The sequence below is a fragment of the Manacus vitellinus genome, unplaced genomic scaffold, assembly GCF_001715985.3.
Source record: "Manacus vitellinus isolate BGI_N305 unplaced genomic scaffold, ASM171598v3 scaffold_93_pilon, whole genome shotgun sequence".
NCBI lineage: Eukaryota > Metazoa > Chordata > Aves > Passeriformes > Pipridae > Manacus > Manacus vitellinus.
The window spans coordinates 492,660-505,734 of NW_021940884.1; the positions used below are offsets into that span (position 1 = coordinate 492,660).

At 47.3% G+C, this 13,075-nt stretch overlaps 1 protein-coding gene across 2 annotated transcripts in view; it reads left to right on the forward strand.

Annotated features, from left to right (window-relative positions):
- The window catches only part of LCMT1 (leucine carboxyl methyltransferase 1), an 18,212-nt gene extending 10,544 nt beyond the window's left edge, over nucleotides 1-7,668 (forward strand). The window contains exons 6-11 of one of the 2 annotated variants that reach the window (XR_003916385.1): nucleotides 618-720; nucleotides 1,898-2,018; nucleotides 2,778-2,879; nucleotides 3,244-3,418; nucleotides 3,514-3,605; nucleotides 5,236-5,259. Coding sequence is in view for 1 of the 2 variants with exons in the window: in XM_018086423.2 (XP_017941912.2) it covers nucleotides 618-720; nucleotides 1,898-2,018; nucleotides 2,778-2,879; nucleotides 3,514-3,605; nucleotides 5,236-5,333; nucleotides 6,813-6,835 (539 nt within the window). In the remaining variant the exon portion in view is untranslated. Of the gene's footprint in view, nucleotides 1-617; nucleotides 721-1,897; nucleotides 2,019-2,777; nucleotides 2,880-3,243; nucleotides 3,419-3,513; nucleotides 3,606-5,235; nucleotides 5,334-6,812 lie in introns of those variants that run through there. The other variant, XM_018086423.2, reaches the window with a different exon arrangement.
- Nucleotides 7,669-13,075: the final 5,407 nt, after the last annotated feature.

Here is a 13,075-nt window from a genome sequence, read left to right on the forward strand (position 1 = left end):
GTATCCCTGGGTAATATTTGTTTCTCAGAACACCTTCTCTAATTTGACTCTTTGCTTAAATACCATCACTAAATCATACCAAAAGTATAAATTGTAACGTTTTTTTGCCCCAAATCTGTGTCTGATCCCCATATACATTCTATAACTATAGAAATAAATATTTTATATGGCTGTATCTGTTGTTAATATTTGAAACACGTTACTCTTAACTCCGGTTTTCAAAAATTGATGTACTTTTATGTAGTTCTGTGTACATACATTGGGTCATCTAAAAAGACTCTACAAACACAATGAAAATCCTGCCTTTAATCTTCACATTTTTCTTCTCTCTGCATTCCTGGGAGCCATGGTAACGGCTGGGATAACCTCTCTGCATCACAGTGGCTTCAGAGGGAAGGAGTGGGCTCGTTGCAGGGTCTGGTGGTGATATATCACTGTAAACCACAAGTATAAGGGAAATTAATGTTTTAAAAAGAAGAGTTTGCTGTTCATAGTTAGGTATAACAGACCAAACTTTGGCTTCCAATTCATGTATTCTTGTGCTGTTTTTTTTTAATTCATAATTTCAGCATCCCTCCTATTTGTAACCTTAGTCTCTCCAAATATTGCCCTTGCAGATTCCCACAGCCTTGACTCCAGTCGATATTCCATTGTAGGAGCAGATCTCCGCTTCTCCTCAGATCTGGAGGAAAAGCTAAAGAAACACAACTTGGATAAGCAGTAAGATTATATATTTTTTAATTGATTTTTCTTTTTTAATGAGGGCTTGTGGAAGCCCTGGTTGGATGGGGCTTGGAGCAACCTGGGCTAGTGGGAGATGTCCCTGCCCATGACAGGGAGTGGAAATGGATGGGCTTTAAGGTCCCTTCCCACCCATCACAGGCCATGCTGTGATTCTGTGACTTCAGAGTTTTATCTTTGTATTTTTCTGTGGCCTCCACTTGAACCCCTGTTGTTCCCTAAACCTTTTGGTGGAGGGATTGCCGCGGACCTGAGTCCAGAAGCTCCTCTGTGGGGTTTTATTGTTCAACACGAGGCTTTGGAGGGGGCAGGAGTTGAGTTTCTGAGTGGATGATGGACAGACCTTTCAAATCTAAGCTATATAAATAGCAGCGATCTGGCTGGGTGGGAGAGAGCATATGGGGAAGCAGAATGCATCAAATTGCCATTTAATTCTTTACACTTCCATCTTCTGAAATGTTGCCTTGCTTGCCTACATTGCTGCTCCTTGTGGAATTTCTCCTGCTTCTAGTGACTTTTTTTTCCCTTTCATTCTAGCAATTAAAAGCAAACTCAATAATTCTGAAGAAAAGCACTCGTGTAGATGTCTATTTTTGTTGGTTTGTGGATGGAGGGGGAAGAGGCAACGTGCAAACCGTGGATTGCATTTCGTTAGATAATAATATGTGAAGAGTATTTTACAGATACTGAACAAATTTGACTAATTAAAATTCTTAGAACTTTCGTAAAGAGAAAACTTTTTTTTTTCATTTTTTAATTTATTCCTGATTTTACTGATCTCTAGAGGAATGTGGATTGTGTATACAGAGTACAGTTCTCCTGCAAAGGGAATTTTAATAGACTCCTCAGTTCCCTGCTGTAAGAGAAGACTTAGAGAATGCACATTATTCTGTGTTCAGGGCTGGCTTAGAGGAGATTGTTTCCCAAAATCTCTGGTTTGTAACCACAGAAGTCTCCTGTGGTTAATTAATTCATGAGCTGCCAGAAAGCCTAGTTCTAGTCAACTTGATGAAGAGATTTCATTCAAACTTCAGTGTCTACTTCATAAAAAATGTAGCTCTTTCAAGACATGAAATGACTGCTCACTAACAATTCTTTACAGATTTGTCTTGTTCTTCTGCTGTGAATAGTTCTGTTGTTTGGTTTTGTTTTGCAGTTTGCCAACACTGCTGGTGGCAGAGTGTGTGCTGGTTTACATGACCCCCCAGCAGTCTGCAAACCTGCTCAAGTGGGCAGCAAGCACCTTTCCCGTGGCCATGTTTATCAATTATGAGCAGGTAAAACCAAAATGGCATTTTCAGACCCGCATTGTTGTCATAACAATTGCTCTCCAAGGTGGGAGTTGTTGTGAAATAGGAGTGGGCTGTGTCCTTTTGTAGAGACAGCAGTTTCTTCTGAATTTCTGTAGTAATGTGCTTTAACTTGTAGCTTGTTAGAAAGAATATACAGCTATTCTGAAAGACAATTTCTGGACTATGTTGAAGCAAAATAATTGAGACTTAATCCATATGTGTTGAAAACCATAGAATATTGGTTTAGCTAAGACAGAGGAAAAAGAAATGATGCTGAGTGCTGGCTCTGAGTGTATAACATTACATAATTACCTCTCTGTTCTTTGGCAAAGTGGAGCAAAAATCACATCAGCACCAACTCTGCTTCTCTCAGTGGAAGTTAAACGCTGCCTCGGGGGAACTAGGTGGCTCCAGGAATTTAGTAACAGGATCTTCCAAGCTGTAAATCACTGCTGGAGAGATGAAGCAAGTTGCTGAGAGCTCAAAGCAGATCAGTTTTCATGTCAGTCCCTGTGTCTGTCAGGGCAGGGCACTGTCACTGTGGCACTGAGGCTGTGACCAGGAGGGAGCTGAGGAGGTGGTGGCAGTGGGAACGAGGCCCAGTGTAAGGATGTGCACTCACTTTGCTGTTTCCTGTACATTTTGTGACATAGGCAATCCAAGAGTTTAAGCAGGGCCCTGCTGTTCCCCACGCTCACGTTGTGTGCAGAAGGGGGAACACTTTTGTCTCCTTCTCTACCCGAGGTGAACATGACGGACCGGTTCGGGCAGATCATGATCGAGAACCTGCAGAGGAGACAGTGCAACCTGGCTGGGGTGGAGGTCTGCAGGTCCTTGGACTCCCAGGTGAGAGGGGCACAGAGCTCTGGGGGACTGGGATATCAACATTAATTAGTCTGTCTGCACGTTCTGTCTGGGTGTGCCCTGTTGGAGCAGTCCCACCCCCTGCCATGGGCAGGGACACCTTCCACCAGCCCAGGTTGCTCCAAGACCCCGTCCAACCTGGCCTTGGACACTTCCAGGGATCCAGGGCAGCCACAGCTTCTCTGGGCAACCTGTGCCAGGGCCTCACCACCCTCACAAGGGAGGAATTCCTTCCTAATATCCAGTCTAAACCTATTCCCTGTCAGTTTGAAGCCGTTCCCCCTTGTCCTGTCACTCCAAGCCCTTGTAAATAGTGTCTCTCCATCTTTCTTGTTGGCTCCTTCAGGTATTGGAAGGCCACAGTTGGGTCACCCTGGCGCCTTCTCTTTGACCCCACTGACTGTCAGTGGTTGTCCCAAAGCTGCAGTAGATCAGAGCCCAGCCCTGCCTGCCCCCTGCCCTCTCTGCACAGAGATCAGCAGCACATGCTTAGGAAAGACTTTGAGCTCTTCAGAGAACAGGTCAAGCAGCTGCCCTACAAAATCCTTGGGGGGAGAAAGTGCCCTCTGGTATTTTTTGCTGGCCCCTCAAAGCTGTGCTGCCCTGTGTGTTACAGAGGGAGCGGCTGCTGGCCAGCGGCTGGGACACCGCGCGGGCCATCGACATGATGAAGGTGTACAGCTTCCTGCCACAGGCTGATGTCAAAAGGTATTCATTTTGGAACCAGAAGTCATCCTCAGATGCCATTTCCAGGGCTGTTCACACCCATGTGTAGTGTGGGATTCCCTGCTCTAACAGAGGAGGCTGCAGGCACGTGCTGGCCGTGGCTGAGTGTGAAGCTGTGCCTGGAGCAGCACTAATGATCCACTGGCCATGGGGATGTTTGATTTGGGTGCAGTATAAAGCATCTCATGACAGGAATTTGCAGACAAAAGATGTCACAAAGTGCTGTGTTGAGTTTCCGCAGTCCCTGAGATGTCCCTTGTGCACATTTTGGCTGGGGTCAAACCACAACACGTTGAAATCATCTTCATGAGGGAAACTGCTGGGTCTGCAGAGCTTAGAGAACACAGGGTAACTAAAGGCTGTTTTAACAGTCACTAATTTGCATGGATTTTGTTAATTTTTTTTGCATTGAAGAAATACTAAAAAACATGAAACTTTTTAAGGAGTAACTTAGGGATATAATATGAAATGTGAACTGCTGTGAGTCATTAACTATAGTTTGAATTAGCTGAACAAGTTACCTTGGTCCAAATATTCACATATGGGGTTTTCTCCAACCCTGGAACTGAACAGGTGAGGGTGGAAATCAGAGGTGGTTTAAATAGGAACAGTGGTGTGTGGTGGTGCCAGATGGCACTGGTGGAGACACAGAGCCTGTGCTTTCTTTGCAGCATTTTTGACTACCTTAGATCTGTTCAGCTCCTTCCACTTGTTCCAAATGCCAGGAAATAGGTTATGTAAACTCTGTCCTTCAGTATTAATGAGGCAAATAATGCTTTTTATTTATAAAAGTCTTTGCAGAAGTGTTCTTCTGCAGCACTTACATCTGGGAGTGTATTTTGGAACTTTTGCCCCTCAGCCTCTTTTGATCCTCAGTAGCAGCTCTTCCAAATATTTAGCATGGAAAATAAACACTGATATTCAAGTAGTCTGGAGAGAGAGAGGAATGGGCCAGGTTAAGCTTTGTAAAGCAGGCATAGCTCAGGAGAAAATCTCCCATTTGGAGGAAGACATTTAAAGACCTTCCTTTAGGAAGGTGGGAACCATTTTAGGGAAAACAATTCCTTGTATCTTCTATTTGTACCATTTAGTTTGTGTTTCATGATGGGCTCCTGTGGGAGAGCTGTTGGGAGCTGCACTGGTGTACTCATCACTCTTCCAAGACATGGTATGGACTTGTGATTCTCTGGAGAAAACACAGTCTTCAGCTGTTCCCTGCCATCCCTTGGTCAGGATAAATCCCCTTCCACTGGGCTGCTGTGGCTGCTCAGGGCCAGCAAGGCCAGATATCTGCAGGAAAAGGGGTTGGAAGACAAATACTGGTATTTGTGAGAAGTTACACAGGCTAGTCCTGGAAAATGAACTATGAAGTACAGACTAATACGAAATATTAGTCCAGGAATGAGAAGCTGAAAACATCCCGTGGGTCACTTGTTCCATACATGGACAGCAAGGGTGGAGAGGTGGGGGCACCATGGACAAACTCCTGTATGATTGACTGGAAAGGTAACTGCCTTACTGGCCAGAGTTTTCACTCCTGGGGAGTGAAGAGTTTATTAAAGACTCTACTGAGACTCCAGCTCAAATCCCAATTTTTACTTTGTTCCTACAGAATAGAAGCACTTGAATTCCTGGATGAAAAGGAACTGTTTGAACAACTAATGCAGCACTACTGCATCTGCTGGGCTTCAAAGGACAGCAGCAACCTGGGTAATGTTCTCCAACAAGCAGGAGTGATCCTTCCTATGGAATTTTATGTGGAAAGACTGGGATTGGAACGTTACACTGGGTGCAGGATAGAGACACCCTGTCCCGGGCATGGGCTCTGCTGCTCTGTCCTTGGGAGCACCTCCCAGCTCGTGATTGCTTCTCCACAGCCTTTGGAGGGTTCATGGGCATCCAAGTTGGAAGCCTGTCCAGTAGAGGAGAGTTGGAATTTTTCCACCAGAAGATGCCGTATGGGTTACTTTAAATAACTGCCTGCTTTATCCTATCAGTGCTAATTGAAAGGTTTACAAATCCTATGCATGGGAAGTGCCATATGGACACATGGTATATGAAATCACAGTGTCCTGACAACACAAAAATAAATTTGTATTACTTATCCCAGGCTTTTCTGCACTGTCCCCATTTACAGCCATCTGACACTGGAGTTTTCCACACCACTTTCTCCCGGGGGAAAAAAATTCCCTCTGAAATTAACTCTTTTAAATGTTCCTTTTGGTCTTAAAATTCTCTCTCTCCTAGACTGGGATTTCTTTGAAATGGAGGGACTCGATTCATGCTTTCTGTAGCATTTCTATGTTGCTGCTGCTTAACAAATAATAAAATCAGGAGAATTGGGGTTTAGGTGAGGGATAGATGGCTACAGCCTGTATTTGTCCAGACTGAAGACAACGCTGTTCCAGGCACAGCAGATGGGAATAGTTGTGATCTCTGAGCAGCCAAGCATCTGGTACAGCTGGTGAAAGGAGACCTTCAATACCCTGTTGCTGCTGCTGTAGCAGAGCTGCTGCCTTGTGGTGTTGGTCACCTGAATCCTCCAGCCTCCATAGTCCTGAGCTCAAAAATCCATGTTTTCCATTTCTTAGGGCTAAAAGGTGATGACTGTAATACACGAATTTCTAGGGGAGCTAAGGGCAAAATATTCATAGTATTCACTCCCAAAATATTCACTCTTTTGGGAACTCAGCATTATTCCTTGCTATGATTAGAGAAAGACTGAGGACAGTTTTGGGGACTGAGGTTGAGTGGTGCAGGGTATCTTAGAAGTTAAAAAAGACACATCTCAAAGGAGATAATCAGATGTCCAATGGGCATCTGGACATGGCATGGGTATGCCTTAATCTAAAGCAGGAGGTTTAAATCCATGTGAATTTACTGCCCTCATTAAGGGTACTTTCCCCAGATTTCTCTTTTTAATTTCATGGGCAGAATCTGAGGTTCATGAACATTCTGTGTTGTTCCTTCTGCCATGAACAATTCCTGCAGATTAGCTTATTCAAATTAATTGCTTCATCACAATCAAAAATCCTCCCACCAAATCCTTTACATTTAAGTTTAAAAAAGTTAAGTAATTCTCAAAGCATCCTTCTTTCTGTGCCTGACTGTCCTAATAGTGGTGAAGGACTGGTAGGATAAGAATAAACACTTGTTTTTCCTCCCTAATCCCTCTTTCTCTTCACACAGGTCTGGCAAACATCGACTTCTGAGGGTCTGGCTGGAGGGAAGGGAGCCCAGGAGCCCCAGTGACTGCCTTGGCTTGGGCCAGGATCCAGAAATATGGACTTTGCATGTGCCAACCCCAGTCTGTGTCCCTGTGACGGTGCTGGGAACTGTCCTGGTGGCTTTGGGTGGTTTTGAGGAATATTCTTTGTGAGCAGTTGTTATGAGGCAGGACTTGCCTTCCATTCCCAGATGTCTAATGATGGACTTTCACAAGGTGTCAGTGATTCCTGTCTAAAGCTTGCCTTCCGTAGTTTAAAGCTGAAAGTGTTCTTGGGTTCTTTGGTTTTCCTCCTTTGTCTTTTTGTGGATGTGTAACATGTGTTTGTGACAGGAAGGTGGAAGAGCAACGCTGGAGAGCTGCAGCACTGGGTACCTGCACTGTGCATGGCTGATCAGGAAGGTGCAATTTGGTTCATTTTCATTCTCTTCAGGTCTGATTTTGGTGAGGTGTCACCGTGTTGGCCTCTCCAGGCTTCACTGTTGCACAAGGCTGTCACTGTGCTGGGTGTTCTTGTAGGGGAAGGGTAAAGGAGAAGGGGAGCCCTGATTTTGTTCAGTGGTGTACAAAAAACTGGAAAGTAGATGTTATTTAACTGGGAAGGGCTTAGCCTGGCAGTTCAGCACTGGGATGGGGAAAGAAAGAAAGAAATTAATCTCAATTTGCACTGCTTCTGGTAGTATCTTTACACCAGTTTCTTCTTTCCCCTTAAAAGAAGCAAAACAAAATCCCAAGAGTAACGAAAGCCCCTGTCCTGTTGTTTGAAATTGAATCTTGCAACCTTCCTATGAGAAAAATAATAAATGTTTAATATTTATAGTTTGTCTCCTGTCTTACTCACTAGAAATTACCTATTTATATCTGATTTAGTGATTACAAGTTTCTTCTCACCAAATGCCTCACCAGGAGGATTTTTTTAAAGCAGTTGCAGCCGGGCCCAGAGCAGCTGTGGCTGCCCCATCCCTGGTAGTGTCCAAGGCCAGGTTGGACGGGGCTTGGAGCAACCTGGGCTAGTGGAAGGTGCCCCTGCCCATGGCAGGGGGTGGGACTGGATGGGCTTTAAGGTCCCTTCCAACCCAAACCATTCCAGGATTCTGTGATAGGCCACCATTTCTGTGCTGTGTGTGACTTGCTGTAGTGTGAGAACACTTTGGAAAAGATTGACATGGGCCTGGACTGGAGATGAAGGGATGGATATTACTGAGATACCAGGAAAAATAAACAGTTCTTGGAAGTTACAGTCACAATTTCAGAGGAACAGAAGCAGTAAACAGAAGGGGGGTGTAGTGATAGGATAAGGGGAAACAGCCTTAAACTGAAAGAAGGTGGGTTTGGATTAGATCTTGGAGGAATTTCTGCTCATCACTTCTTTTTTAAGTCCCTGTATTGTTAGTTCATCCAAGGGGAGCACTGGAGAGCGTGGCACAGGAGCAGAGCTGTGCCCTGGGATGAAAACATGGTGGTGGCCTGATCACCCTCTGACTGGGTGAGTCTGACTTTCCATTTGCAGCTGGTGAGCTGAACAGCATCCAGCTAGGAGAAGGGAAATCATTCCTGCAAAAGCTATTCCAGTCTCTCCTGTCTCAGTTGCCAACAGTGGTGAGGAAAGTGGGTCACCTTGTGCTTCAGGGTTACAGCAGGATCAAAGGAGTGTGTGGTTCCCTGGGAGCTGTGTGGGGAGGATGGGTGTGGGCAGCCCAGCGCTCGGGGTTCCACTAACTGAGAGAGATAAATCTTTCACCACTCTCCAGGGAATATTTGGATGTGGAGGGTGCCTGGTGCTGCTGAAACAGTGCTGCTTTGCTGGGAGCTGCTGGTTGAGGAAGGCTGAGGAAGGTTTTCCAGCCAGGAGAGGTGGCCTCTGCCTTCTGCTGCTGCTTCCTACACTGGGTGTGGCTGCTGGGGCTCCCTGGAGCTGTCCCTGGATCTCTGCCTCTCCCTCCTGTTCCAGCCCAGCTGGCTGTTCCTGGGTGCTGTCAGGCCTCTCTCCTTCCCCCAGTCTGTGGCTGGGAAGCTTTGCACAGCAGGATGCTGAGTCCAGTTGCCATGGCAAAGCGAGGGAGTCGTGGCACGTGGGCCCTGCCTGTGAGCTGCCTGTCACAAATTGTTCCCACAGGTACCCCAGAATCCTCCTGCCTGTCCATGCTGAGTCTTGGATGTTGGTCCTTGCTCTGTCCAAGGCCCAGGCACGTTGTGGGTGATCACACTTCACTGTATCTGTGTCCCACCCACGTTACCTGCCCGAGCATCACCTGCTCACTCTGAAAAGATGGATAAAAGAAGTTACCTTCTAGGAAATGAAATTATTTAGTTCCTTCCTGGGATTACCCAGTAGTGAATGAAAAGCACTTGTTAGCTCAGTGCCCAGCATTTCAACCCCTCTGCAGAGTTACAGCTCCTTGTTTTGAGCTGACAGGAGTTTCCAGGTCTCTGTGCTGCTGGGGCACAGGAAATGTGGTGGTTGAGGATGGAAACGCTCCATCCTCATTGGGCTGACAGGACAGGCAGGGGAAACAGGGGCCAGGTCATTGCAGGGGAGATGTGCAGGCGTGTGTGGGACCAGAGCATCCGTCCCTTCTGTGAGAGCTTGGGGGATTTTAACACCAAATACCAGAACTATGAATGTTCAATACCGGAATTAAGGTCTAAGTGTGGCTTCATCCTACTGGTTGTTTTCCCTCTTCAGAAACCAGTCTGTGCATGCAGAACTGACCCAAATCTGTCCCTGTTTTCCAGCAGACAGGGGTAAGTCTGTGTTAGGAATCCTTGGAAATTTCCATCGGCGCCGGAGCGTTTCAGTAGCGATTTGAAGGGAAACTCTTACCCAACGTGGGCTCTCTGGAGGGGCAGAGGTCACCTCACCTGTGCCACAGCTCGGAGCTGCAAATCATTCTGCCAGTGCTCCCTCAGCCCCAGTTGAGTAATCGTGGGGATTATCTGTCTCCAAGATAAACATGGAAAGATAAGGCAGTGTCAAAGGAATTGCTTTTGCTTCTTTATGGCTCTTTGAAAGAGCTGACCCTGATGCTGGCTCTGCTGGGGTCTTTCCTTGCAGCAGCACGTCCTGCAGCACCAAAATTCTTCCTGATAACTTCTTCATAGCAATCCAGGCAGAATTGGGGCCTTTGAAATGTGCCAGCACTGATCCACAGAGAGCACTTAAGCATTAGGAGAGCATGAAGTGACAGGACACAGGGGAATGTTTTCAGACTGAAAGAGGAGGTTTAGGTTGGATATTATGAAGAAATTCTTCCCTGTGAGGGTGGGGAGGCCCTGGCACAGGTTGCCCAGAGAAGCTGTGGCTGCCCCATCCCTGCAAGTGTCCCAGGCCAGGTTGAACAGGGCTTGGAGCAACCTGGGCTAGTGGAAGGTGTCCCTGTCCATGGCAGGGGTGGGACTGGGTGGGCTTTAAGATCCCTTCCAACCCAAATAATTCTGGAATTCTGTGATTAGCTGTTAATGGTACTTGATCATGTCCTTAAGAGTCTGCTTATGTGCTTTTTGGATTTTTAGTGGTTTGGGTTTAGAACCCCAGAATGGTTTGCATTGGAAGGGACCTTAAGGATCATCCAGTTCCAGTCCCCAAATCTGCTTTTCTATACAAACCCCAGTTTGGGCACTTTGGATTGTATGGAAAAGCAAAGGAAAGGTGGCAGATCTGCACAATGAAGCAAAGGGAAACAATGAAACACAGGAGGTGGATAAAATAGGGGTATTCTGACTTTTCTGCTGGGGTAGATGGATGTGGGAAATGTTCTCTGTGATTCCTAAAAAGGGTTTTTGGAAGCTGTGGCGTGTTTGGTCCCACCGTTTCCTGTTCTCATTGACACAGTTGCTGTTGTCACTTGTTTAACAAATCGGTGCAAGCCCAAACAAGGACAAAAATAAGTGTCTGTTAATGTGAACAGATTTATCTGTTCTCATCCCCACGCCTTTTCCCACGGGCAGAGTTTCCATGTAGCTTATCAAACAAACCTTAGTGCCAAGGATTTCATCTCTGTGAGGGGCAAAGGCTGCTCAGAGCAGGGCTGTTGTCTCTACGTGTTTGTGGCACCTCTAAACACAAGGCAGGTGCTGGGGCAGCCTCTGCTCAGGAGGACACGGGAGGATGGCTGGGTTGAGGTGTAGGATCCCAGAATGGTTTGGGTTGGAAGGGACCTCAAAGATTATCCTGTTCCACCCCCTGCCATGGGCAGGGACACCTTCCACTAGCCCAGGTTGCTCCAAGCCCTGTCCAACCTGGCCTTGTAGCTTAAACTGGATCTGGAGCAGTCACCTGTGAGATGTTCTGGAAAACATGTTATGCTCAGGAGTTGTAGGAGCAGGAAAGTCAGAGTTCAGGGTTAACACGAGAGCAATGGGCTCTGCCAGTCCCTGGTGGTAAATCCAGGCTGGGTATCTGCTGCTGTGAGCCTTTGGCTGTGGGCTGGGCAGTGCTGGGGGATGCTGTGCCCTTCCAGTCCCTCGCTCTGCCCACCCTCATCTCGCTGGCAGTGACTTGTGACCTCGCTGAGCAGCCCCACCACCCTTCTCCTTGCACTCTCCTCTGGCACCTCCTGGTGTGGCACAGCTGGAAACTTTTGGTGATTCCTCCATGGCTGGTCCTGCCCCTTTGGTGGGAGCCAGGTGATCACCCAGCCTCGCTTATCCATCAGGAGATTCCCCGAGGATTTATGTGTTCAAGTGCTTTAGGAGTCAGAGCTGGCAGGTGTTGAAAATATCATCCCACTTTTATTGGTTTGGTTTTGTCCCTGTTTGTTGGGTTAACTGGAACTGTGTGCAGGGAGTGCTGGTTTTCCTTGGAGCCATCCTCATGCCCAGCAGTAGTTAGGGAGGAGCAGCGTTCCCTGGGCTCTTGGGTTAGTGGCACATCAGCCATGGCCCTGCAAAAAAACCTTCCTTCTCCCTCATCTTCCAAAACAAATCAGTCAGGGCTTTGCACAGCACTGAAATTTCCCAGGCTGCTTTCTCCAAGGATTTTGCCTCAGTCCCACATGGCAGACACGGGATGCCAGGGCAGCACTGGCTGGCTCTGGCTGCAGAACCGCTTGGCTGGAGCTCCCAACACCAGGGCAGATACATTCCCTCAGGGCTGCTCCTTTGTTCTGTCCTGCTGCAGGCCTGGGCTCAGTAATAATTAATTCCTTTGTTGCATGAACGTGGAACATTTCCTCTGGAAGGCTCAGGCAAACATCCCACTCCCTCAAAAATAGTAAATGTTTAAAAGCCAAGGACACAGGGTTAATCCTTGCTTTTGAGTTGTGACCTCCCAGTGCTCCAAAGCCACCACTCTGTTGGGAGACAGAGTATGGGCACAGTCCCAGCCATGTTCCACAGGTACAGAGGGTTCACAGGAGCCCAAAGACCAGCCCAAGTCGGCCCTCACTTCCACATCCCAGTGGTTTCTATCACCTGATGCCAAGAGCTTTTGTCTGTAGGAACCAAGTTCTTGGGAGGGGAAATGGTTTATTGGAGGCTCATTTAGAGGGGCCTGGACTGGGCTTCTCTGGCCTGCCCCTTGTCTGTGGTGTGGCCAGCAACAGAGACAGGCAAGTGGAAATTTCCTTCCCATCCCCAGTGCCTTGTGACAACATCATAAACCACCCCTGGCATTCTTTACCCTGCTTACGAGAGAAAAAAATCTATAAAGGCAATCCTTAATCACCCACCACAAACATGGGACGTTGCAGGCGATTGCTCAAGGCAGTGACACGGGGCAGGGACACCCTGGGGGGCTGGACTGATCCCTGCCTGGATGGTGGGCACATTCCTGCTGCTCCAGGTGAGCTGCCCTGCAGGGACCTGCGCTGGCATCGCTCGGGCAGCGTCAGCTGTGCCCATCACTGGATGTGTGTTATATTAATCTTATAATTAACACCCCAAAAATAATTTAAATCTGTATTCTTTCTGCCCAAGTTAAAATCCCTCCCAATGGAACTGGTTGTGCTGGGAGCTGTGGGTTGTGGGACAGTGGTTCCAGCTCTCAGTTGTCCCCTTGTTCCCTCTGCCCTGGCTGAATCTGGTGTTCCAGGCAGTGATCCCTGCTGGGGTAAGGAGGATTTAGGGAGGGTTTAAGTGTAATGATCAATGCCAATTTTCAGAGCTGCTGGTGGATCCCTTGGGTCCCTTGCCAGCATCTTTTGAGAGCAGTACAAGAGGGATACAGGCCCCCAGCTTTGGGAGTTCTGGGCAGGACGTGGGCTGAGGTTTAGGGAAACTTTGACTG